The sequence below is a fragment of the Camelina sativa genome, chromosome 13 (genome assembly GCF_030686135.1).
Source record: "Camelina sativa cultivar CO46 ecotype springtype chromosome 13, ASM3068613v1".
Taxonomy (NCBI): domain Eukaryota; kingdom Viridiplantae; phylum Streptophyta; class Magnoliopsida; order Brassicales; family Brassicaceae; genus Camelina; species Camelina sativa.
In genome coordinates, this window is record NC_141892.1 from 5,595,888 (window position 1) to 5,618,806 (window position 22,919).

The 22,919-nt window shown below is 38.5% G+C and overlaps 6 protein-coding genes across 12 annotated transcripts; 2 read left to right on the forward strand and 4 right to left on the reverse strand.

The window, feature by feature from the left end:
* Nucleotides 1–1,459: 1,459 nt before the first annotated feature.
* Nucleotides 1,460–2,776, forward strand: LOC104735436 (F-box family protein). The gene has a single exon (XM_019235099.2). It carries the CDS (start codon nt 1,460–1,462, stop codon nt 2,636–2,638), a length of 1,179 nt encoding a protein of 392 aa, XP_019090644.1. The 3' UTR covers nt 2,639–2,776.
* LOC104735435 (SWI/SNF complex component SNF12 homolog) lies at nt 2,738–5,247 on the reverse strand. 2 transcript variants are annotated; one of them, XM_010455230.3, is made up of 3 exons: nt 5,083–5,247; nt 3,114–4,677; nt 2,738–2,963 (listed from the first exon to the last, which is right to left on the reverse strand). In XM_010455230.3, exons 2-3 carry the CDS (start codon nt 4,649–4,651, stop codon nt 2,891–2,893), a joined length of 1,611 nt encoding a protein of 536 aa, XP_010453532.1. In that variant the 5' UTR covers nt 4,652–4,677; nt 5,083–5,247; the 3' UTR covers nt 2,738–2,890. The 2 variants fall into 2 exon arrangements, with proteins under 2 accessions (XP_010453532.1, XP_087336552.1); XM_087480426.1 differs by having other exon boundaries at nt 5,048–5,240.
* A 315-nt stretch (nt 5,248–5,562) lies between these two features.
* On the reverse strand, nt 5,563–10,035 carry LOC104735437 (triacylglycerol lipase 2). 3 transcript variants are annotated; one of them, XM_010455234.3, is made up of 9 exons: nt 9,137–10,035; nt 8,901–9,026; nt 7,049–7,189; nt 6,837–6,947; nt 6,595–6,738; nt 6,439–6,479; nt 6,264–6,343; nt 6,082–6,177; nt 5,563–5,996 (listed from the first exon to the last, which is right to left on the reverse strand). In XM_010455234.3, the coding sequence occupies exons 1-9, from the start codon at nt 9,338–9,340 to the stop codon at nt 5,674–5,676; spliced, it is 1,266 nt and encodes a 421-aa protein (XP_010453536.2). In that variant the 5' UTR covers nt 9,341–10,035; the 3' UTR covers nt 5,563–5,673. The 3 variants fall into 3 exon arrangements, with proteins under 3 accessions (XP_010453536.2, XP_087336553.1, XP_087336554.1); XM_087480427.1 differs by having other exon boundaries at nt 5,563–6,010; nt 9,137–9,517; XM_087480428.1 differs by having other exon boundaries at nt 7,071–7,189; nt 9,137–9,487.
* Nucleotides 10,036–10,924: 889 nt separating this feature from the next.
* LOC104735438 (3-isopropylmalate dehydrogenase 1, chloroplastic) lies at nt 10,925–13,034 on the forward strand. Its single transcript, XM_010455235.2, has 9 exons — nt 10,925–11,189; nt 11,297–11,426; nt 11,506–11,617; nt 11,706–11,870; nt 11,962–12,048; nt 12,131–12,247; nt 12,340–12,447; nt 12,534–12,740; nt 12,829–13,034. The coding sequence occupies exons 1-9, from the start codon at nt 10,964–10,966 to the stop codon at nt 12,901–12,903; spliced, it is 1,227 nt and encodes a 408-aa protein (XP_010453537.1). The 5' UTR covers nt 10,925–10,963; the 3' UTR covers nt 12,904–13,034.
* Nucleotides 13,035–13,155: 121 nt separating this feature from the next.
* On the reverse strand, nt 13,156–16,871 carry LOC104735439 (putative inactive leucine-rich repeat receptor-like protein kinase At3g03770). 2 transcript variants are annotated; one of them, XM_010455237.3, is made up of 7 exons: nt 14,762–16,871; nt 14,539–14,672; nt 14,207–14,450; nt 13,904–14,115; nt 13,788–13,813; nt 13,606–13,717; nt 13,156–13,513 (listed from the first exon to the last, which is right to left on the reverse strand). In XM_010455237.3, the coding sequence occupies exons 1-7, from the start codon at nt 16,137–16,139 to the stop codon at nt 13,289–13,291; spliced, it is 2,331 nt and encodes a 776-aa protein (XP_010453539.1). In that variant the 5' UTR covers nt 16,140–16,871; the 3' UTR covers nt 13,156–13,288. The 2 variants fall into 2 exon arrangements, 1 of the variants encoding a protein (XP_010453539.1); XR_002034756.2 differs by lacking the exon at nt 13,788–13,813 and having other exon boundaries at nt 14,762–16,658.
* Nucleotides 16,872–18,115: 1,244 nt separating this feature from the next.
* On the reverse strand, nt 18,116–22,322 carry LOC104735440 (protoporphyrinogen oxidase 2, chloroplastic/mitochondrial). 3 transcript variants are annotated; one of them, XM_010455238.2, is made up of 18 exons: nt 22,221–22,322; nt 22,047–22,098; nt 21,663–21,798; nt 21,513–21,578; nt 21,373–21,423; nt 21,218–21,274; nt 20,927–21,006; nt 20,796–20,832; nt 20,557–20,622; nt 20,430–20,470; nt 19,987–20,119; nt 19,693–19,866; nt 19,545–19,619; nt 19,194–19,317; nt 18,995–19,103; nt 18,740–18,814; nt 18,542–18,648; nt 18,116–18,403 (listed from the first exon to the last, which is right to left on the reverse strand). In XM_010455238.2, exons 1-18 carry the CDS (start codon nt 22,255–22,257, stop codon nt 18,282–18,284), a joined length of 1,542 nt encoding a protein of 513 aa, XP_010453540.1. In that variant the 5' UTR covers nt 22,258–22,322; the 3' UTR covers nt 18,116–18,281. The 3 variants fall into 3 exon arrangements, with proteins under 3 accessions (XP_010453540.1, XP_087337313.1, XP_087337314.1); XM_087481187.1 differs by lacking the exon at nt 20,796–20,832 and having other exon boundaries at nt 22,221–22,316; XM_087481188.1 differs by lacking the exons at nt 20,796–20,832; nt 22,047–22,098; nt 22,221–22,322 and having other exon boundaries at nt 20,927–21,020; nt 21,663–21,739.
* Between the last annotated feature and the right edge of the window lie 597 nt (nt 22,323–22,919).

Here is a 22,919-nt window from a genome sequence, read left to right on the forward strand (position 1 = left end):
GCCCCTGACTTACTTTGGCATCATCATATTGTAAAGAATGCTTCTTCGATATATTGTCTCAATAGTACAGAGGATGTTTATATACAAGAGAGGAGGAGGAGACTCTAGGTTAGACCATAACTATACACTCCTAAGGAGAAGGAAGAGCAAAGGAGGAGAGTGACCCACCTTAATGCATAGAACTGTGGGTTTACCTGTCATCCATAGCAAATGAAGTAACACCTTTATCAACAACAGAGGTCTTCTACAAAATTGTATGCAAATATGAACATAGCAAACGAAGTACCAATAGAAAAAAGTAGTATAAAAGCCTTTAAAGCTATTTAAAGTTGTTTCCCAATTCCCATATACAACTCTAAAAGGAGGAAATAAAGAGGAGGATCGGCAGTGACTTACCTGCACTGTTTCATCATATAAGGCAGGGTTTTCTTTCATTTTCTTCCCCAAGAAACTGATAGCTTCTTTCTCTTTCATACCAGCTATAGTTGCCTGCATCATATGTTTGCTTATTAGTTGAGCCTCTTTTTTCATGTAACAATAACATCTGACAATTGTAGCCTCCTAAGATCGTGGTTACATGGTCCAGAAGGTACATATATAACATTTATGTCAATAGGTTCTTGTTTCATGTCCGCAAAAATGATTCACCCTTAGTAAATTTGCTCAGTTACATACTTTCACAAGCCTAGAGGAAGATATAGTTAGCAAATTAAACAGATAGTATACCATTTAACAGGAATGTCGGGGCATCTCGTATCCATATTGAAACCTAAACTCAGCCGCCTCATTTCTTGCTTGTATCACCAATGACCTTGAATCCGCTGAAATATTCAATTAAAAGGTTACAGGCTTTGCAGAAATATCGAAATTAGCTAATGTTTTTGGAGAACAAAGTGTGGAGATTTAAACAAACCCTGTAATGCGAGTAGCTAACAAGCCAAGGTACTTGGTTACAGGGAAAAGGATGAGAGAGAACAGAGGTTCGCCAATCACTCTGCCAGTCATGTCAATCCCGACCCTTCCATTAAAAGAAACAGAGAACATAACCTTCCATTCAAAGAATATGAGAATACTGAGAATAAAGAGATCAAGCAGAATGCAAAACCTTAAGTTTACTAAGCAAATAACCATCAAATATCGACTCGAGCTCAAATTCAAAACCTTCCAAATTGCTAAAAGCTGGAAGCACTTTGATAGTGTTAAATGGAGCTTATAGTGAGTCTCAAATCAATTAAATTCCATGACACGTCAGCGGTTCTAAGGAGTTCTAAACTCCTTAACTAAGGACCGGTTCTTCGCCCAACCCTAATGGGAAGCTGACAGTCTGACATGTGTCACATGTCATGTCATGAATATGTATTATTTTTTTATTATTTTTTATTTGTGATGATATATATATATATATATATCAGTGTTAAACCAAATCCGGGACAGTGCAGTATTTGTCGACTTTTAGATAATGGCTTTGATTCAGAAACGTCAAGCTCTCAATTCTAGGAGGCGGCATTGGTCGGAACTTCCGGAGGATGTGATCAGATTGATTCTGGGACGGCTGAGGTGCTCCGATTTTCATCGAGCTAGGGCGGTTTGTTCTGCTTGGTATAGCGTTTGGGGAGAATGTGTTCCCATACCTAATCAGGTTCCGTGGCTAATTCTGTTCCCTGATCCGGCACAATGCAGACGCAGTTGTATAATGTACAATCCGCAGGAAGAAGAAAATGTCTACACAATTCAAGATCTTGGTGTGGATCCTTGCCTTGCGAGTTGCGGCACCTGGCTTCTCATGTCGGACCCTCGGTTAAATCTATATCTTGTGAATGTGCTAACTTTGGACAGGATTAACCTAGTACCTATCGAATCCCAACGCGACCAGCTCTTTTCAGAACCACCCGGATGGTACAAATATGTCCCTGGCCGTCATTTTGCAAGCAAAGCCGAGATGATAGGGTTCACCCCTGGTAAGGCAGTGTTGTGGGTAGACGAGAAAACTAAAAACTACGTAGTTGCTTGTAGTTGGGGTGAAAACGGGTATACCGCCTTTTGCAGAAAAGGAGATTGTGAATGGCGCCGGATTCCTCCGTTGGTGGGGTGTAGTGATATGGTCCTCAAGGACCGCAAGCTTTACATTTATTATGAGGATGGTAGCATCGGAATCTCGGATCTCAAGTTTCCAACAAAAGCTGCTCATATTCTTCAGCTATATCCTCCCTTTCGCTTCCACTTGGGAGCTTTAAGCTTCCCGCCACGTAGGGGAGCACATTTGCCAGATTTTATTGATTGGAAGACCAACTTAGTAATCACCATCTCTGGAGACTTTTTGATGGTTGCCAGCGTTCTTAAACGTCGTGACCTTTCTTGGCATTTTCGCGTCTACAAATTCAACTCAGCCAACAACGATTGGGAACAAACTGTTTCACTAGGCGACCAGGCCGTGATCTTGGACCTAGGTATCACCGTGCTAGCTTCCTCAGATATTCAAGGAATTACCAGAAACTCCATCTATTTTAGCGGCCTTCCCTCTAGCCAAAAGGATGTCTTCGTCTTCAATCTCTCCTCCCAGAGGATTCAACGCCTTTCAGCTTCTTCTATTTCCTCCAGACCATTCTCTGATGCTCGCTGGCTTTTCCCCACTTATTAGTTCACAATTATACATTTCTTAACACTTACGTTTTCATTCAATTATGCCTCTCTTTTTTTTTATGCCAGTGTTATTTCCCCTTTTTTATAAAGCAAAGGCTACAAAACAAAGCTAATTATAAGTAATAATATTTCATCATACACAGGATTACAGATACACTAGTTCCCTTTCAAAGCAGACTATCTCAACAATATCTTCTTCTAAAAAATGCTCAAACTCAAACAGATGAACAGACTTGTATCGTCAAGAAACTCACCAACTCCCTGGCCCCTCGTTCCCAGCAGCTGGCCTCCGGTTCAAGTACCTAATAACTGCATCTTCGACCCTGCAAACATTTTACCCAAATTATGATTCAGACACGTATCATCAACCGATCAATCAGTGGACTTGTTTGAAGTCGCCACTTTTACAACTCTAATACATATAATCTGAGTAAATAAAGGTGAGAGTAGCGGAGACTAGATGATGAGCTTACCAAGGTTGGTTGAAGAAGTCTGATCGACGTTCTCTCTCAGCATTTCGACTGGCTTCTCCCGCTACAACCTTAAGATCCTTGCTCTGAGATTCGATCAGGGCATTTATGAATTCAACTGGCGATTGGCTGAACCCCAAGAAAAATGCCCGCCTCCTCCTATGCTCATGAATTTTCCTAATGGCTGCACATATTGCTTCATCACAAGCCTCAATCTCTTTGTTCTTCTCTGCATTGGCTAACAAATTGTTCAGATCCCTTTGGATCGGGAAGGGTACATCCACTAGAACATCGTAACATGCTGATATGGCCGGATTATTTCCTGAGAGCTTGATTTTGTGCTCTAAGTGAATCGGTGGTGGAGGCGACAAATGATGAGATATCTTCTGAGAGACCATAGTAAATTTCAACTTATCTTCCCCAAAAACTTTCTGAAGTGCAGGGTCACAGTTGAAGAAAGAGGGGTCATTTGGGTTCTGCAATTTCCTCGCCTTAACGTAATGCCAAATTGCAGCGATGATTCTTGGGCGGGTTTCAACCTCAATCCCGAGAACATCCATCAATGCAGTAGAAAGCTTGAACTTTTCAGGGACGTAATTCATCTCCAACCGTATACTAGCTGCAAACTCCTGATTCCCTTTCCTCTTAATCTCAAACCCTTCCTGAGGAGCAGGTGATCGAGCATTCTCCCATATGATCAATGGGTTCTCAGGATACAGCCTCTGATCCAGGGAAACTGTAATCCTTTTGAAGAAAGACGAGAACTTGGGATGCAATGGGTTTGATTTCTGAACAAATCCTGGCTGGTCAGGATCCACCCCATCTTCCAGGATCCTACCAATGATTTTAAGAGTCCATGTTGGCGGGTCAGCGTTAGGATTCCCAGGGATTGTGTTGTTTTGGTTGGCAAAGGAGTTGAAAACGTAGATCCTAAGAGTTTTCTGTATGCAGGGAGGGTTTTTAAGGGCTTCCTGGATATCAACTTTCTTTCTAGTTAACGCAGCATCCACCCGAGACTCAAACTCCAGAAGTTGTGTGTATAAGGCAGACTCGGGCAAGATTGCTGCAACACGCTCCTGCAATGACTTTTCTGGAAGCTTCTGTTTCTTTTTCCGAGCAGCAGGAGTTAGCTCCATTGTTCTCATGGGGGAGATAGTGTTGCTACCCGCAGTAGCACCAGGAGGTCGCATGGGCGGTTTCTGCTGGAACCTCTTCATGTTCAAACTGCCAGGAGTCGTCAAAGAAGGAGAAGAAGGACCCAACCCACCACCAATCCCAGGAGAACCTCCTTGTGCTTGGTTCATCGTCATGCCTTGAGCTTGAAACTGAGCTTGAATTTGTGCTTGAACTTTGGACTGTGCTTGAGCATGAGCTAGGGCCTGAGCTTGTGAGAACTGAAACTGAGCTGGGAAGTTAGCAGTCATATGAGAAGGAGCAAAGCCTTGGTTTCCAGGAACTGATGCAGAGGGCATCCCAGGATTTCCAAAAGGCGCTGGCGCAGAGCCTTGTGGCTTCTGTGGATTGTTGTTGTTTCCAGACATCGCTATATATATATAAACCTCCCAGCCTGAAAAAATTCAGACGAAATTAGAACCACTCTTTAGAACTAAACTAAACTTCCATTACACACCACCTAAGGTATCATAAGATTATCAGAAATCTAAAAAAATACGAGGCAAATTCTCACAGAAGCGATAGATCGGGTTTGCCCTAGAGAAATCGAAGCCTCAAAACCCTAATTTTCTAAGAACGCTGCACAGCTCAATTCATTAGGAGTAATCCCCAGAGAAAGAAAAAAAAAAAACGGCGAATGCGAATGCAAACGTTATAGAAGTCGATTTGAGATTTCTGAGAAAAAAAAAAACTTAATGGCCATGAAAAGATCTAACATTCATAAAATCCGAAGAGACAGAGGAACCCAGAGACTATCTATATACCAAAAATATCGAGAGGGGACGAGAGAGCTCCTTACAAAGAGGCGAAGATTAGCAGCTCCGTTATCTTCTTACTGGAATCCACCGGTGTTCCGCCACTTCTCAGTTGTCGAGGGACGAGAGCGAGAGAGAGAGAGTAAAAAACAAATCCCCACCGGAGCTAGCTATTTTTATTGACCGGGTTAAGACCCGCCCCGTTATTTTCAAAGCCCACACTGGCCCATAAACGTTAAATCCACGTTTTTTTTTATATCAATGCCCCATCCAATACATATTTTTTGTTATACGTTTTTTAAAAATATTTTATCAAGTACGAATTTGCAGCTCTACAATTTCATTTTTTTTTTAAATATGCTTAATATTTTTTGGAAAATCAAAATTATTATTTAAAATAAAAATATAAACATATGCTTATGGTATAATACTTTTTTCTTAAAATATTACTCTTAAATTTGTTTATAAACTAGATAATGGTTGCTTCATGCTTGCTAGTTGCTACTTGCTACCTTGTTTCAATATTTTAAAAAGAAACAAAAATAAATTTAGTAGACGATAGAGTAGATATAACTTGCTTTATATGCCCATTTGTTTGGGGGTAAACAAAACAACTGAAGAATTATGGGCTTAAATCAAACTTGTCGTTTGAAAAAGGTAGCAACTTGGTTGTAAACAACGTCTTTGGCAGTAACACCCATGATGAAATCAGCATGAGCATAGTCTTTCACAAACTGCACATTCATCTTGTTGACGTCGTGAAACTTGAACTGGTCAAGGAGGAACTCCACGTCTTTCACATCGGCCAGGCAGTCCAAACCGCCGTAGCTGAAGAAAAGCGGGAGATCGTGTGGGATCGCCGATATGTTGTAAGCCGGTGGTGTCGCTTGACCGTAATGTTTTATGTTCCGATCACTGCTTCCATAGTTGTATTTTCTCAACTGTTTGTCTCTTACCGCTACAGATATAATACTTATTGAATGATAATAAAGGTTAATTTGTAAATATCAAAACAAATGTAAATGGGAATTTGTTTCACTTACTTTGAGAAAGGTGGATCATGTTTTTGGTGGAAGTAGATTGTGGTTCGTTCGCAAGGAACAGATCAATGGTCGATGCGTTAAGGCAACAATTCTTTCCTATAATTTTAGGGTGAAATTACGTAATTAATTTGTATACTTCAATTATCAAATGGTAGATTAGCGAATTTTAGTTGTAGTATTACCGGTGATAACAGAGAGTAAATCATAACAGTCGACCCCCGCTTTAAGGCATATAGCCTTTATTAAACCCCCTACTAATCCACTGCCAATGTTGTTTAATAATTTAACATAATCAAATCAACTAAGCCAATAACAAGCATATTTTAAGAAAATAAAAAAGGGTGACATTTTTTTTACCTTTTGGGGTTAAACTCTGCCAATCCAAGAATGGCGGTGGCCTATATTTTTGAAAGACGATAAACAAGTTATTTTTTTATAAATATAGGCACAAATTTTATTAGATATAGAAAATAATAATATATGAAACTAATTAAAAGGGAGGAGCTAGGGGACCTCGGCGATGAAAGATTTGGCGGCGATGGCGCCAATGACGGTGGTCATGTGGCTGAGATAAGCAATGGGACTCAACATCGCCGCCGATCTAACTTTATCCACCAATCCTTTTTCCGAGAACGATGCAAATCCTATTAACGTCCCCTGACATATTCCAAAACATTATCATTCTTTTATTTCTGATTACTAAAGAAAAAAAGAAACAGAGAAAAATGTATATATGTTGATAACGTTGGACCCACCACAGAGTGTCCGAGGTAATGAATCTTTTGGCCTGTTAGGCCGTGGATATGATCAAACATAGCTGGCAGATCGTAACTCACGAGCTCGTCCCACGTCCAGTTCCAGAAAGGCTACGTCCAAAGTTCCACCGATGTTAATAATTCAGTTTACTTAGTAATGAGTACGTGATCTACTAATTACAAAAATTGGTTAAGTGAAGTGTGAACCAGACCTTTTGAGAAGGTTTAAGGTACCTGTGTCTTCTGCTGAATCTAGTCCCTCTTGTGTTCCCCATCCACACATCGAATCCTTGGTCCGCCAAAATCAACGGCAGGTTTTGATCCGCTGGATTCAACAGCCATGACATCCCGTCCTGCACATTTAACTCATGATTTGATTATTTAAGCTTTACAATTTCTTCGATTGTACTTATACAATATTATATTGTAGGCAGAGTGAGTATGCATATATAATTTAGAGAATTTGGCAGCAATAACCCAAAAAAAAAACTATATTTAAGTGACTGACCATTCTAACCAGATAAAAATGATATTCCATATATTTTGTGTATTATATACTATTTTGTCCTTCTCCTAACCACCACCCTCACCATCTTTACTCCATTGCTACCACCACCCATACTCTCTATCACCACCATTACCATTCCCATCTCTTTACCACCATCACCTCTAGAGTTCTCAATAGGCTAATCTTTAGGGTTTAGATTTTCTCCAGCCATCACCACTGTTGACCACCAACTTCGGTCACCAGAAACCGCCACCTCTGGTCGTCGGAATCCGACACCTCCGACCGCCGGTCGCCGGAAACCACCACCTCCGACCGCCGGAAGCCGCCACCTCCGACCGCCGGAAGCCGCCACCTGCGGCCGCAGGTCACCGAGAACCGCCGGTCACCGGAAACCGCCACCTCCGACCGCCAGTCGCCAGAAACCGCCACCTCAGATCACCGGAAACCGTCACCTCTGGCTGCCGGTTACCGGAAACCGCCATCTCCGGCCGCCGGTCACCGGAAACCGCCACCTCCGGCCGCCGCCTCCGTCCGCCGGCCACCACCAACCTCCTCAACCACCACTATCATCATAACACTAAAACTGCCATTTCAACTACCTCTAATCCTATTCTTCTAATTTATTCAAATTATGTGCTATATTCTTCATACTATTTTTTTTTGGTTATCTCACAAATTGGCCCTATGTTTGAGTAATGTGAACAATATAGAAATAAAGGACAATTTTGTCAAAATCATCAGAAGAGACAGTGTACGATATCTGCATGCGTCATTAGGTAATTTCATTTTTGTAGACTGGTAAAAATCGTACTCATCTGGTGACCTCATCAAGTATGATATGCACTTCATCAATAATTTTTTTGTAGAATTCGATGAGTACTAGAATGAATCGACACGGTTATTTATATAATATCACACTTACGTACGGTACAACCATTATCCCATACCTTTCTAGTAACGCTCAATTTATCACTTTACCTGTTGGACACACATGTTAAACACTCATGCTGTCTCTTTATAATTTATTGTTAATTTTACTCACCACTAGGATACGCACTTATAAATCTAATCTTACTTTTCATATATATATATGTTCAAACTCGCAAATATAGAGACTAGCAGTACTAGAGTAAATTAACTAGACCACGATACAAATATACCGTATATACGTGTACATATGTACTTGTTGATGAGGCATATATGCACTAGAAGTATACACGTTTGGTTTTGGTCCACATATATAGATGTTGATCATATTGAGAATAAACGTATGCACAAATTGCACATGTACTTCAATTGCATAACTTGTGGAAAACGGGGATAAAGTCTTCCACCTAATAATGTAATTCTCACTTTCCCTTGAACGTAATGACGTTTCTTTCTACTTTTTTTTTCGTTTTTCTTACTTTCAAAAAAATCTATATAATGGAAAACAGCATATAAAGTTTCATGATACCACAATAATTAACTGCAGATGGAAGTAGTATGCGTGTATGTACACATATTAATGGACGGCTAATGCGATGCAAAAGGGTGAAGAGAAGAGTAAAACTTACGACAAGTATTCCATGTTGTATTAGGACAGGTTGTCTCTTCCCCCCACTTCCGGTGCCTGCGCCGGAGCCGGCTCGTCCTTCCGGTATCCTTTGCATATTCAATATGTACCCATCTTGGGTCACCACCTTCGTAATTTATCGATTCATATCACACCTCCATCAGTTAATATATTTATGAATAATCATCATTACTAACTTTCTAATAAGAAAAAAGAAAAGAAAAGAGAATGTCATACATCATGTTCTTCGCATTTGTAACCATATACGTGGACAGAAGAAGCGCATATGCCATCGGAAGCAGTCCTCTGCGGTGGCTTTCCGGGAAGCCTGCCGAAGTTTCCACGAGCTTCGAGGGGTTTTATTAGGAAAGGAGCGACGAAGATTAAGACACATAAGGCTAAACAGATTGAAACGGACGGAGCCATAACCGAACCGGCCATCGAGATAGGGGGGTTGACACGTTTTAGGAATTAAAGTGAAAGGGCTTTTTTTATAGAGAAGGGATGGCTGATAAGATAATAGAAATGGAGTTGAGTTAGCTATTTATAATAATAATAAAAACTTAAGAATGAAATATGGATATAAACAAAATGGTATGTTGGAATCGATTGCCTTTTATAGTATTATTTTTACACCCAAACAAACTTATGATTTTGACAAAAAAAGATTTTGTTTTTAAAAAAAAAAAACAATTTATGGTGTAAACATAAAAATCAAGATTTGAATCATGCACCAAAGAAAATAATGAATAGTTTCTAGAAGTAGTGAATCATGCACTGATCGTTGAGACTACATTTATTATAGTTGCTACAAGTGGTGAATCAGCAATCATGCCATGATTTCTATGTTATTCCAGAGCAAGAGGTTATGATAAAAACATTTAGAATATTACGTGTAACTGAGATGAATGAAAAGTAATCTTAGAGAAATAAAAAAATTTCAGAAAATCTCATGCTAACAAAAGTAACTAGTATTTATAATTAAAAAAAACAATATATATAAAAAGCAAAAATTTGATAGAAAGAATTCCATATCCTACATACAGTTACTAATCCTAATATAATGAGTTGACTACGAAATAAGCAATCTAAACAAAATAAATGAAAAGATAATAATAAGTAAATGTTAAATCTCTGAGATCTCTAATTAATATCATATAAATGTTTTATATATTACAAAAAAAAAAAAAAAAAGATAAGACGAAAGAAGAAAGAAATTGTTAAAGGCGACTGGAGATGCTGTAGGGACGGGTAAAGTGGGACTATGACACCAGCTTCCGTTACTTGTTTTCTTCTGAAACTCTATCAATATTTTTTCAATTGAAACTTTACATTCTACATCGGTTTGCTTTCGTTTCACACTCTGCAGTCTGCACTGTCACATAGTGTACCGTACGTAGGGTAGTAAAAATATACAAACAAAAAAAATACCTCGAGACATGATACGTTTAGATAATATAAATTATTTGGGGGGGGGGGGGGGGGTACACAATGTTCCAAATTATTTGTAGACCAAGTCTTGCTTTTATATTTTGTGTTCACATTTCAACATTATTATCCCCTAAAACACACTTTATGTGATACGGATATCACACATATCCACATAATCGACCATAACTCTCGCGTGGTTGTTGCACTCCACTTTTTAAATAAAAACGAATCCTTCAACTTCATATTTATGGGCTATATAAATAACCGGCCCAATGTTATAACTTTAAATGGGTCGACCCAAATTGTAATATGGCTCTACTTTTCTAAAAACGCCATGGCAAGTATTAATTTAATAATCGTTAAAGAGAAAGGACCTTCTTATAAAATATTTAATATCTCAACAACAAGTAGAGCTGGTGAGCCAGTTTATAGGTAAAAAGGATTAGTTTAAGTCATTTTAATAAGCAAAAGACATTTAAACTGTTGAAGCTTAATTAATGCGAATTCAAAAACGTTTTATGCTAATTCAAAAAACGTGCACACCTATATAAGTGCCATAAACTTTTATGTTATAAGTAGTGTGACATTCACTCGTCACAATTTCAAAAAATTCCGAGTCTCCTCCATAAGAAAATGGCGTCGTTTTTGCAAACGAACATCCGACTAAGTTCCAACAAGATCGTCCCCGGAAAATATACTTCTTTGAATAATAAGTATCATGCACCGTCTCTAATTAGGTGCGCCGCAGCTTCACCGGGGAAAAAACGGTTTAACATCGCTCTCCTTCCCGGTGACGGCATCGGTCCAGAAGTTATATCTGTTGCTAAGAATGTGCTTCAGAAAGCTGGATCTCTTGAAGGTTCTTGTCTCTTTCTCAATGTTTTCTTGTTCTCTTCTTCGATTCTGTTTACAAAAGTTTTGTGAAAAGTCGTAATCAACGAGTGTATATTTGCTTTTGTATGACAGGACTGGAGTTTGATTTCCAAGAGATGCCTGTCGGAGGAGCAGCCTTGGATTTGGTTGGAGTTCCCATGCCAGAGGAATCTTTCACAGCTGCTAAAAATTCTGATGCTATACTTCTTGGAGCTATTGGAGGGTATGTGTGTCTTGTTTCTTTCAAAGTCTGCTTCCAAGTATATTCTCTTGTTGATCAGTTTTAAATGAATCTTGATCAGGTATAAATGGGACAAGAATGAGAAACATCTGAGACCTGAGATGGCTTTGTTTTACCTACGAAGAGATCTCAAAGTCTTTGCAAATTTAAGACCTGCTACAGTTTTGCCACAGGTATATATATATATCTTCGGTTTTACATCTGCTAAGCACTTGGATTTTAGCTAGCTGTTGTAAATAAACAAACTTTTTACCTTTTCAGTTAGCTGATGCTTCCACATTGAAGAAAGAAGTAGCAGAAGGTGTTGATATGATGATTGTAAGAGAGCTCACTGGAGGTATTTATTTTGGAGAGCCAAGAGGAATATCTATTAATGAAAATGGCGAAGAAGTCGGCATTAGTACAGAGATCTACGCTGCTCACGAGGTACTTACTAACTCTTCACAATCTGCTTGCTCTATTACAATATTGGCTACATATGATGTGTATATTAATGCATCGCTTATGTTTTTTTTAGATCGACAGAATTGCTCGTGTTGCGTTTGAGACTGCTAGGAAAAGGCGCGGCAAGCTGTGTTCTGTCGACAAAGCCAATGTGTTGGATGTACGTTTGATCAGTTCTTGAATTGTTTCTCCACTTTTTGTGTGTTACTTTAGTAATGCTTATATGATTGTTTTGCATATAGGCATCAGTACTGTGGAGGAAAAGAGTAACAGCGTTAGCCTCTGAATATCCAGATGTTGAACTATCACATATGTATGTTGATAATGCTGCAATGCAGCTTATCCGTGACCCGAAACAGGTGCTCGTCGCGCATATAGTTGATTAAGCTAACATGAAAAGTGGAATAATTAGTTCTCACAGCGTTTTTTGATCTCTTATAAAACATTGCAGTTTGACACAATCGTCACCAATAACATTTTTGGTGATATATTATCTGATGAAGCTTCAATGATCACTGGAAGCATTGGAATGCTTCCATCTGCTAGTCTCAGTGAATCGGTAAGCAAATTTCTACAAAAATCTTTTAAGGTTCCTGAGGTTTATTATACCATATCTGAGAATGTTAAACTTGTGATTGTAACCAGGGACCTGGACTCTTTGAACCTATACATGGTTCTGCACCAGATATAGCTGGACAAGACAAGGCAAACCCATTGGCCACTATTCTCAGCGCCGCAATGCTTCTGAAATATGGACTTGGAGAAGAAAAAGCTGCAAAGAGGATTGAAGACGCGGTCATGGATGCTCTGAGCAGAGGGTTCAGAACTGGAGACATCTACTCCCCCGGAAATGTATGTGTATGCTGGTTTCTATTCATTTGCTTATATAAGTTAGTAAACAATATATATACTTAAAAGGTCTTGTGTTTTGAAAATGCAGAAACTGGTGGGATGCAAAGAAATGGGAGCGGAGGTGCTCAAATCAGTGGACGCCAAAGTTCCAGCTACTGTTTAAGTGTATTCATCATTTGCCAAAAAGTGTGTAGGCCTTGGTTTTACGGTTACTTATATGCTAATCCATGTATCAGAAACCGGATTATTCTAGCTTTTCAACAAATTAATAAAGAATTATGATTGATTCTGCAATTCAAAGACAAGTTTCTCCAAAAGCTTAACATCCTGCCTCACGTGCTACCTTGTTCTTAAATAATGAGAAGTTCTCTCCAACAACAAACACAATTCAATCAATATTTACATAGCAATAAAATTTAAGAGAAGAAAAGAAACTATATTCTTACTCGCAAGAGTCTTACATTTTTATACTGAAACCAAACTTGTAAGACTTTACAATTAAAAAAACGAAAAAAACTATATCAATCATTATATTAGCCTTATGTGATTCATGATGAAGTATCAGATTTGCGTTCAGCATCTGCGGCAGACTGCATTTGAGCTGCGTATTGTAAGTTCCATAAAACGTCTTCAAAGGAAGGTCTTGCCGATGGTTCAAGCAAAACGCATTTGTTGGCGATTGAGATTGCAATCGATAAAGACTCCTGTGAGCTTGTAGTTAGAACGGTTGGACTTACTATCTTCTGCCTACCATCTTGGCTCCCAAATGATGTCTGCATAACACAAAATTTGCAACAACAGCTATTAACTAACTTTGTCTCAAGCAAATAACAATGATAAAGATTGCTTTTTTTCTCTTTGTTACCATTTCGTTGAGAAGAAAGGCCTCTCCTTTTGTAGTGGGCACTGGTCCTATCAAAGATTCCAGAAGTATGAATCCGAAGTTGTACACATCGTCCTCTCTTTTAGCCATTTTTCTGTAAAATCCACAAGTTTGAATTAGTTTCTCATAAATGCCAAGGAGTTTTGAATGCAAAAGATACATACTTTGACTTGTGGGTTTCTGACTTTGTCTGCAATATGTAGAAGTAGAAAGAAAGAATTGACTTAGTATCAAAGAAGAGAATACAAAATGGAGATAAACAGAGTCAAAGAAAGCAAACCTCGAGCTTTTCATTCTCTTCAATGATGGCTGAGACTCCATAGTCACTGAGCTTTGCAATCTTGTGTTCGTCAAGCAAAATGTTGTTCGTCTTCAGGTGATTTTTGAATGAACCAGGCATTACACCGGTGTGAAGAAAATGAACTGCCTTTGCTATCTCAATGAGAATTGCTAGCCGATTTGGCCACGTCAGGATCTTCTCCGAGAATGAATCTACAAAATAAAAAATACTCTTAACAACTTTGAGTTTCCAAGTACAGAGAGTTTAATTTAACATTAAGTTTACTACACATGTCAATCTGACCTGATAGATGTGTGCGGTAGCTCCCGTTGGGCATATACTCGTAGAGAAGGTAGAGTATGGTCGCTGCAGGATCGTGTTCTCCGCTGGTTTGAGTGCAATGACCCAAGAAGCTAAGGAGATGAGGATGGTTGAGCTTAGACATCCAATCTAAGTGACCTCTGATACTCTGGCTGGAGAATTTCCTTGATAAAACCAGACATCTGATAGCTATGGAACTTCCGTTTTCAAGTGTTCCTCTGTATAGCTGCAAAGAATCAAAACAAGCAGAGTAAAGCAAATGACTGATGGTAAGATGATCACAAGTATTAATTTTGCGTTAGACAAAACCGTACCTTTCCAAGGGAGCCTTCACCTAAGAAACGTGATGAATCGAAATCATCTGTGGCTTCCTTTAACTCTTCAAAAGAAAATGAGCGGCATGAGGGCACACCTTGTGCACCTAGCTTTGCTGTTTGAGAGATCAACCCTGCAAGACGAAATCATACAAGGATATTAAAGTCCTGAAAGACAATTGCTAGCAGGCAGAAGGCTACACTTTGAGTCAAAATTACTCACTTGCACTAGCAAGAACTTCAGAGGAGAGACTGGTGTGTGAATTATCTGTCACAACCTTAAGCCGAGTTTGCGGCACTGACTTTTCTCTTGAACAACAGCAAGAGCAGCGGTTTGTGCATAACAGAAGGACTCCTAGTACAAAAAACACAAGAACAAGAACAGCTCCACCAATTACGGCAACCAAAATCCCAATCTTTCTTCCTTGCAGCTGTTTTCCCTCAGTTTCAGTCTCTTCACATAACAATTCCTGATGCTGATCACGACTGCCAATTATGGACAAGCAGTTTCCACCGAGTTTAACTACTCGCTCGCCGGAAGCTCCTGCCAAGCAACGGGGAGGAGTCCCTATTAATCTGTTATTTGACAAATCCACAAATCCGAGTTTGCCTGCACAGGTCAGGTTAAGCGGTAGCTTCCCACTGAGCTTGTTAGATGCCAAGTCCAAGTAACTAATGTTTGGCAAAGAGAACAAGAACCCAGATGGAGTTCCAGTTAGATGATTGAACGACAAGTCAAGATGCTGAAGCTGAGACAAACTGCCAAAACGTCTGGGAATCTCGCCAGAGAAGGAGTTCTTGCTGAGTAGAACAGTAACTAATCTATCAGGCATCACAGGTAGTTCAGAGTCCAAGTGGTTCTCTCTCAGATCCAGCATATGCAGATGACTTAACTTGCTGAGATCAGGCAACTTACCAGAAATCTCATTGTGTGATAGAGCAAGATTTGTTAGTCTTCCAATTCTGCAAATTGAAGAAGGAAACGGACCTTTGAACCGGTTGTTCTTTAAACTAAGAACAGTAAGATTAGTCAAGGAATCCAACGTGTCTGGAACACTGCCGTTGAAGTAATTCCCATCAAGCATCAGACTTTGAAGCAACACCAATCTTGATAAATCAGGAGGGACAGAACCAAACAGATAATTCGAACTCAAATCCAAGTACTCTAGAGAATTCAACCGATGGATCTTCCCTGGTAACTCACCATAGATACCTAGAGAAACTAAGCTAAGAACCCTCAAGCTTGTAAGCCTTGTCAACGTGGTAACAAAAGAATCAATTAAGAATGCTTGAGACAGAGTGTGATTTGGAAGTGAAGAAGACCCATCAAACATACCAAACGGTTTAAAAAGCTTGTCCCCCATGACTTTAAGCTCCGTGACGGAATTGCCTTGACAGGTGATGCTCATGTGAGCAGTTGCAGGGATTACACACAAGTCTCCATAGTAACTTCCCCAAGATTCAAGAGCTTTAGGGAATTCCAGATGCTTCCTGAGCTGATACAGGACTTGGGTCTGTGAGTTCTGGAGTTGATGGGTGCTTTGTAAGAACAGAACCCATGAAAGAAAGAGCAAAGGTAAGAACTTTGAGTGTTCCATCATTACAGGGGGAGAAAAAAAACGAAGATGAAGTAGGAGAATTGAAACAGAACCCTAGAATTAGAAACAGACTTGGATTCTGAGACCCATCTAGTCAAACTCAAGTCAAAACTAAGCTCGTGATCCCAGACGCTCCCAAAAGGAAATAATGAGTGTACAATCAAATCCGTGAAAAGAGAGGTCAGGAGAAGAAGAATGAAGAGAGAGTGAGGACAAATGCAGGAATCAAGGGTTTAGGGAATGTCGGTAATTGTGTTTGTCGGATTCAACACATAGGCGAGAAAGAAACTGGGGAAGCTAGAGAGTAGAGAAGAAGGTGATAAGAGCATTAATGACGAAAGGGTTGAGAGCAGCATTAATGGCGGCTTTCTGTATTTTTGCCTGAGAGGACTTGACAAAATTAGAGATTTCAAAGCATCTTTTTTTTTTTTTTTGCTGCTTCTTCTTCTTCTTCTTTACGAAAGAAACAGTAAATTCAGTAATGTGGGTCACCAGAAACAATCACAAAGCAAAAAAAGGTGCACTCAATTTGATGAAAGTTTGTTCCTTTTTATGAGCAAATTGTCTCTGTAAAATAATAAAAATTTGAATTTAAATTTTGGTATTAGATAAAACATAAAAGTATGATTATTAAATGTATGCAAAATGCAATTTGTGACTTTGGTTGACTCCATAGAAGATGCCGTTAACACTTAACACATGTCTCTTCTTCTCCTTCTTCATCTTCCCCACTTTGTTTATAGTAAGTTTTTAAACATTGATTTATGTGTATGATTAGATTCCATGTCATGTTAATTCACCAAACTGCCCTTCTACTATATACCAAATGGTTATATATATTATATATACATGACAAAGCGAAGCTTTTGCTCTACGAAAAAGTGCCGGTAGAACTGTAGAAGTAGCTTTCGTTGAAGGACAAATATGCTAATAAATAGTGATATCATTCACAACCATATAATAGCATATCTAGTTAGGTAACTTTATCAACCATCTAAAACACAAATCCACATGTTTTGAGACCAAAATGTCTATCAAGACTGGTCTACATTGTGCTTTGTTAAATGTCTATAAGGGCAAGTAGGTATTTTCGTCGCAGGCAAAGGTAGTGATTATGCTTTGTTAAAGTTTCAAGGCCCACATTGCAGGTGTCCCACAGGTCTCAGAGACCGGACCATCATCTTAATTACCTTTTTTTTTTCGTCTCACATGCGTCAATATTCTTAAAATATCAACAGTAAGTAAGATGTTTCTTCACTCTTGTTTAAGAACAACTGTTAACAACAATTTGGTATTCATAAACTGATGACTGTGACTGTATAATGTCAAACTTTGGCTTATAATACCTATACTTTCGTTAACATTTACATGGTATTTACTATTTACTGTATAATATTCGACGACCTAGTAATTTCATAAGCCTAACCTAGTCATGATGTTTTAATACTATCATAAGTACCGACAAAACTAATGTAAACATAGAAATACCCCATCATTGTGAACTTAATTTTCTCCTATTTACTTATTCAATTAAGCACACCACAAAAAGAACAAAAGGAATAGAACAATGCAAGCTCTAATATTGATGCTGCTTTAGTATCAATAAGAGACTTACCAAGACAAAATGGGTTAAGACAGATAACGCTTTATAGAAGAAAGATGAGACAAAACATAAGACTCCATGAAATGGGAACGGTAGAGCATGTGGGACGAACAGACATGGACATTCAGATACTAACACCTGACATTCTGATAACCTTTTTGGGACCATCTCTTGGTTGTGGCTTTGGAGAAAAGACACGCAAAACATCAACATCCCCTTCACCAGAAACCAAACAAGTTTCTCTACAACTTGTCTAGAGACTAGAGAACAGAAATGAAATTTCCAAGATAAGAAAATATCAGCAATATTTTTATAAAGATTCTTCAATCCTGAAATCTACACTATCATGTTGTTCTACTTAGACAGGCCAGATCAGTGATGCAACAAGAATACAGACTAAACATTAACATTAATAGTTTATGCTGGAATAAGTGAGTCTACGTGAATCTGGGTTTTGCTGAGTTTGTTGGCTAATCCCACGGCTTGTTGCCTTTTACAAGTTTACAAATTAAGTCATAAAAAAGGACGAACCATGACACAGATCATAAGCTGTCCTCTGGTTGCTTATCATTTGAGCAAGACTCCAGGTATGAGATCACAAGATCAGCTGCTTTGCAACCTGATGCGATTGATTTCCCAACAGATAGCCCTCCTCGATGATTACCTGTTCATATTGGTCCGTGCACAATACATAAATAACTGCAATGAATCATCTCAAGGCCATATACTGGCTACATTCATCATCATGGATCATATATTTAATGCTTTCTATCTACAAGACTGAAACTTTGATCGAAGTAACCTGCGTAGAAGAACCCGGGTAGATCTTTCTCCATCTTGTCAATTGCTTCCATGACTGAGTCATAGCTGCTTTCATACAATGGGAATGCTTTCCTCCAGTAGTAATGGCTGCAATTAACATATATTGTTGATATATAAGGGTAATCTCCTCTTTCATACACTAAACGATAAAATGAAAAATACTCCAAACTCCACATACTTGACAAACTCAGGTTCACCTTCAACCCCCAAAAGTCGCTGAAGGTCAGAAGTCACAACTTGTTTCAACTCATCTCTACAAAGATAGAACCGGAAAAGAGATTTAGTAAGAATCAGGTGAAAGATCGGAAAAATGGTATAACTGTCTTAATAATTCGTAGCTTCAAAACGATCGTGCATCACAATTTTAGTGACTTAACATGGTTGAGTTTGTGTTAAAATGCTCTGAAAATTTTATAGCAGTCAGATTTCTTACGTGGAAGCTTTGGCTAGTTCCTGGTTCCTGCTCCCACCAATAAAAGTTGTATATAGATGAAGGTCACTAGGGCAACGATCTGGAAACATCATTGAGGAAAAGAGTGTACCTACATGTAGAGAATAAATTGATGATAATTATAATAAGATAAATCTAGGACTATTTGTTTTAATTATGGCCTAGGACACCAACAACTTACCAAGAGTTTTGAAACCATGCATTTGCTCCTTAGATGGAATGAGTACCCCGAAGCCTTCGAGAGGTCTCTTTACTTTCTCCTTTGTGAATGTGGTGATTATAACCGAGAGGGGCATGTACTTGATCTGAACAATGAATAAGATCAACATCATGATGCAATTAAGTTGAGATAGAGTACATATAAGAGATAACTAATCATGTGATAAAGTTCTTTGATGTCTCACATTAATATTTTCATTATCAGTATATGGAGTAGAAACATATAAGACAGCTCGAAAGGATGGACAAAATCTAGATGTAGGCCTGATACTCTCAAGCAAAAACTTCTGAAAATTAGACAAGACACAATTACCTCGGGGAGAAAGTTGAGCTGAAAGGGCTGTCCTCCTTTCATAACCTCCATCTCCTTCACATTACACAGAGGAGCCTATAATACATTAAAAAAATTTCAGTTGAGAGGTTCTGCAAGTTTCATCTCACGTCCGGAAAACATTACTAACCGTCATAATTACAGCATCATAATGGAGGTTTTTTCTCTGCGTCTCATTATGAGCAACACACCCTAGAGACCAGTTCTCCTGTCTTGATCCAGAATCGTAAGACAAAGAGAGAACCTTGGAGTCTAAATTGAGCTCATCATGTGAGAGTTCTTTGCACAACATATCAGGAAGAATCTGCAATATCCAAAGCGGAAACATACCAACAACAAAGTGGTTTAGAGCAAGAAGAACATGTGTCGTACACCAAAAAATGTGTATGGTTAAAAATTTTGGCATATATTGAGAATGCATCACCTGCATTCCACCCTTAAAAGAGAATGACCCGCGCGAACCCTTTTTTGTGCCAGGAGAACTCCTTGATTCTCCACTTTTACCTCCTTTAGCGGCAAATTTTGTTCTGACTGCGCCTACTATAATAGAGCCAAAACTGAAAAGAAAATATAATATATTTAGCAACTAGAGTTGAAGAGAAGTCAGCAAAGAGAAGTCAGAACCAGGTAGCCAAGTCCCAAATAAGAAATGCTATTTGCAATGCTATCTTTGTCCATAAAACTTTTCTGCCTACCATATTACACATCACGGAACCAAAAAATTGTTTGATATTACCACGCATAAAATGACACTAGTAAAGGAATGACAAACTCAAAACATGATTGCATCACCCTATCAAAAGAGAAAAGAATCTTGGAATATATTCAAGAAATCGTTAGATACAGTATAGTTACATGAGACATTACCTTTTCTCTACATTCCAGAGATCTGGAAAAGAATACTTCATCTGATCATAAATCGTAGGGAGGGTTATAAAAATGAGTAGTATCAAGCAATAACCGAAGCCAATATGTTAAGTGCAAAGTTGCTCACTGAAAGGGAATCAGGATCCGCAGCACTTGTTCCACCTACGAAAGGGTCGATGAGATAGTCGACAACCTTAAAAATGACAAACATAAAACGAGACACATGAAAGTAAGTTGACAATTTTTGACATTGATAAAGATAGTCCACAATTGGTGTTGACACATGCGAATTCGAAGAAAGTTGAAAAAAAACAATGAGATTCTAATGCATTAATCCAAATTTAGGATTAGGTAGCAACAACAAACCTCTTGTCCAAAATGGCGTTGAAAGAACCCGCTTACACTACATCAGAGAAGTGAAACGGACGTTCCAATCTTATGTGATTGAGATTGCTGACGGTCTGAGTAAAAAAAAAAAAAAGAAGTTATATACTCACCTTTCTAGTGCAGATGCGTCTGACAATTTTGAAGACAATTCGTTTTTCTTCCATAAAAACGGTTCCAACAAGATTTCAAACTGCAAGTAAAGGCCTAGTACTTTTAGTGAGATTTGAGATACTGATAAGATAAAAATACCTTGGTAGAAAAGAGCGTTTAGTTTCTGGTAGTAGTAGTCCATATAAAGTTAAACACCGTAGAAATAATATGTCTCAAATGACCATCAAGAGTCAAGACAAGTCATTTCAATGTTATAAATAACCAGTGTAGTTATATCTCGAGAGATCTACCTTAGATTGGGTAGAGAGCACACTACTAGTGACCAGCGCTATGGGATTTGTGGGTATCTAGCATGAAAACAGAGACAATGTGAGCATCATAAATCAGATAGGAAAAATACTTCATGACAGAAGAATAAAGAACAAGGAAACCAAGTAAGGATTACCATCACAGGTACACCATTCCGCACAGTATACCTCTTTTTCTGAGAAATTGGCTGAAACGATAGAGAATGATCAAATGAAGGGGTGGAGAAACACAGCTAGTAAATCAACAACAACAAAAAATAACACAGAGAGCACTCACAAATTGTTGTTTCTCACGAAGGCCAAGATCATCGAGCAAACTCCCAACTTCTGGCTCAGCCTCAGTCTGCATGTGATGCAGCAATACACCGGAATCAAGAACTATAATCTAAAACCAACTGAAACAGATGTGTATGATAAAGAAAACTACCATAGTGTTAGCTCCTTCGTCCCAAATCAATCCATTATGCATAACACTCCTCAATTTACCACCAGCCCTTCCATCAGCTTCAAACACAGTCACATTCAAACCCTTGGATTTCAATTTGTAAGCCGCAGCAAGACCACTTCAAAACCATTGAAAAAAATCGACCAAAAACAAACATATCTATGAGCTACTTGGTTAGAATTACGCGAAATTGATAACAAATAAAACTCAAAGCAAATAGCCCAGGAAACAAAAAAAAAAAAAAAAAACCCCGACCCAAACCCGGAAAGCAGAAGAAAATTCAGGAGAATCACACAGCACATTATAGAGAGAGAGAGAGAGAAGGAAGAACAAAATGCAGGAGATGAATTTGCTATGAGAAATCACCTTACACCTGCACCTACTACTGCAACTCTTTTACCAGAAACCGCTTCGAATTCTATAACCAAAAGAAATCAGCAAACAAAACAATTCAGTGCAAAGAGACAGACAGTTCAACGATTCTGGAATGCCGAAGCTGAATATGATAACTGGACTTAAAACCCAAAGCTTTTTTCTTACTTGTATCATCATGATCAGCTACTGCAGCAGAGGCCATTGTTTGTCCTATCAGCAAATAAACCCAAGACAATTCAATCTCTGACCAGATATGTAAGCACGACGGATATTAGTAGAAAATAAATAAATACAGCGGCAAAATTTTCAGCTTATTAAAAAACGACAATAAAGTGTGCCGTTTTAATTCCTCAGGCCCATTATCATCAGTTATTTCTCTTAACGGGCCCTTGTTCATCATGTCTTCGTATCCAAACAAGATTTTTGTTCTGTTTTTTTTTTTTTTTTTTTTTGTTAATGTCTTCACATCCAAACCAATAAAACATGATTCATAAGTAAAGTACCGACGGATCATGCATGAAGTGATGTCAGAAGAAACTCGAATACATAAAAGATGGGTGTGTGTTGAAACGTATAGGAGAAAGATCCAGTATACGTTTTGTATTTTGAAACAGATCGTCTGAACCTCAACATCACAAACTAGTGGGTGAACTTTTCTACCAAATTTTTTGAATTCATGTGAAAACTATAAGATTTTTTTTTCTTTTTTTTTTTTTTGCATGTAATATGTATATATATATATGTAGGTCATCTAATTCTCAAGCTCATGAATTGGCTCGTTTAGCTCAACTTGATTTGCATTTTATTTCTGTAGGAGATGCTCCGGATTGGCTAAAATTTTGTTTGTTTCTTTCCTTTGTTGGT

What these genes read in the sequence shown, in the direction of transcription:
- LOC104735438 (XM_010455235.2), top strand. Translation starts at nt 10,964, where the DNA reads ATGGCGTCGTTTTTGCAAACGAACATCCGACTAAGTTCCAACAAGATC. An exon ending in AGATCTACGCTGCTCACGAG is followed by an intron (nt 11,871 to 11,961) that starts GTACTTACTAAC and finishes TGTTTTTTTTAG; the next exon opens with ATCGACAGAATTGCTCGTGT. An exon ending in ACAAAGCCAATGTGTTGGAT is followed by an intron (nt 12,049 to 12,130) that starts GTACGTTTGATC and finishes TTTTGCATATAG; the next exon opens with GCATCAGTACTGTGGAGGAA.
- LOC104735440 (XM_010455238.2), bottom strand. Translation starts at nt 22,257, where the DNA reads ATGGCCTCTGCTGCAGTAGCTGATCATGATGATACAA. An exon ending in GTAGTAGGTGCAGGTGTAAG is followed by an intron (nt 21,799 to 22,046) that starts GTGATTTCTCAT and finishes ATGGTTTTGAAG; the next exon opens with TGGTCTTGCTGCGGCTTACA. An exon ending in ACCCGGGTTCTTCTACGCAG is followed by an intron (nt 18,404 to 18,541) that starts GTTACTTCGATC and finishes CAATATGAACAG; the next exon opens with GTAATCATCGAGGAGGGCTA.
- LOC104735437 (XM_010455234.3), bottom strand. Translation starts at nt 9,340, where the DNA reads ATGGCCGGTTCGGTTATGGCTCCGTCCGTTTCAATCTGTTTAGCCTTA. An exon ending in CCAAATCTTTCATCGCCGAG is followed by an intron (nt 6,480 to 6,594) that starts GTCCCCTAGCTC and finishes TCAAAAATATAG; the next exon opens with GCCACCGCCATTCTTGGATT. An exon ending in TTTACTCTCTGTTATCACCG is followed by an intron (nt 6,178 to 6,263) that starts GTAATACTACAA and finishes CTAAAATTATAG; the next exon opens with GAAAGAATTGTTGCCTTAAC.
- LOC104735435 (XM_010455230.3), bottom strand. Translation starts at nt 4,651, where the DNA reads ATGTCTGGAAACAACAACAATCCACAGAAGCCACAAGGCTCTGCGCCA. An exon ending in GACTTCTTCAACCAACCTTG is followed by an intron (nt 2,964 to 3,113) that starts GTAAGCTCATCA and finishes AAATGTTTGCAG; the next exon opens with GGTCGAAGATGCAGTTATTA.
- LOC104735436 (XM_019235099.2), top strand. Translation starts at nt 1,460, where the DNA reads ATGGCTTTGATTCAGAAACGTCAAGCTCTCAATTCTAGGAGGCGGCAT.
- LOC104735439 (XM_010455237.3), bottom strand. Translation starts at nt 16,139, where the DNA reads ATGATGGAACACTCAAAGTTCTTACCTTTGCTCTTTCTTTCATGGGTT. An exon ending in TGAAGTTCTTGCTAGTGCAA is followed by an intron (nt 14,673 to 14,761) that starts GTGAGTAATTTT and finishes TTCGTCTTGCAG; the next exon opens with GGTTGATCTCTCAAACAGCA. An exon ending in AAGAGAATGAAAAGCTCGAG is followed by an intron (nt 13,814 to 13,903) that starts GTTTGCTTTCTT and finishes TACATATTGCAG; the next exon opens with ACAAAGTCAGAAACCCACAA.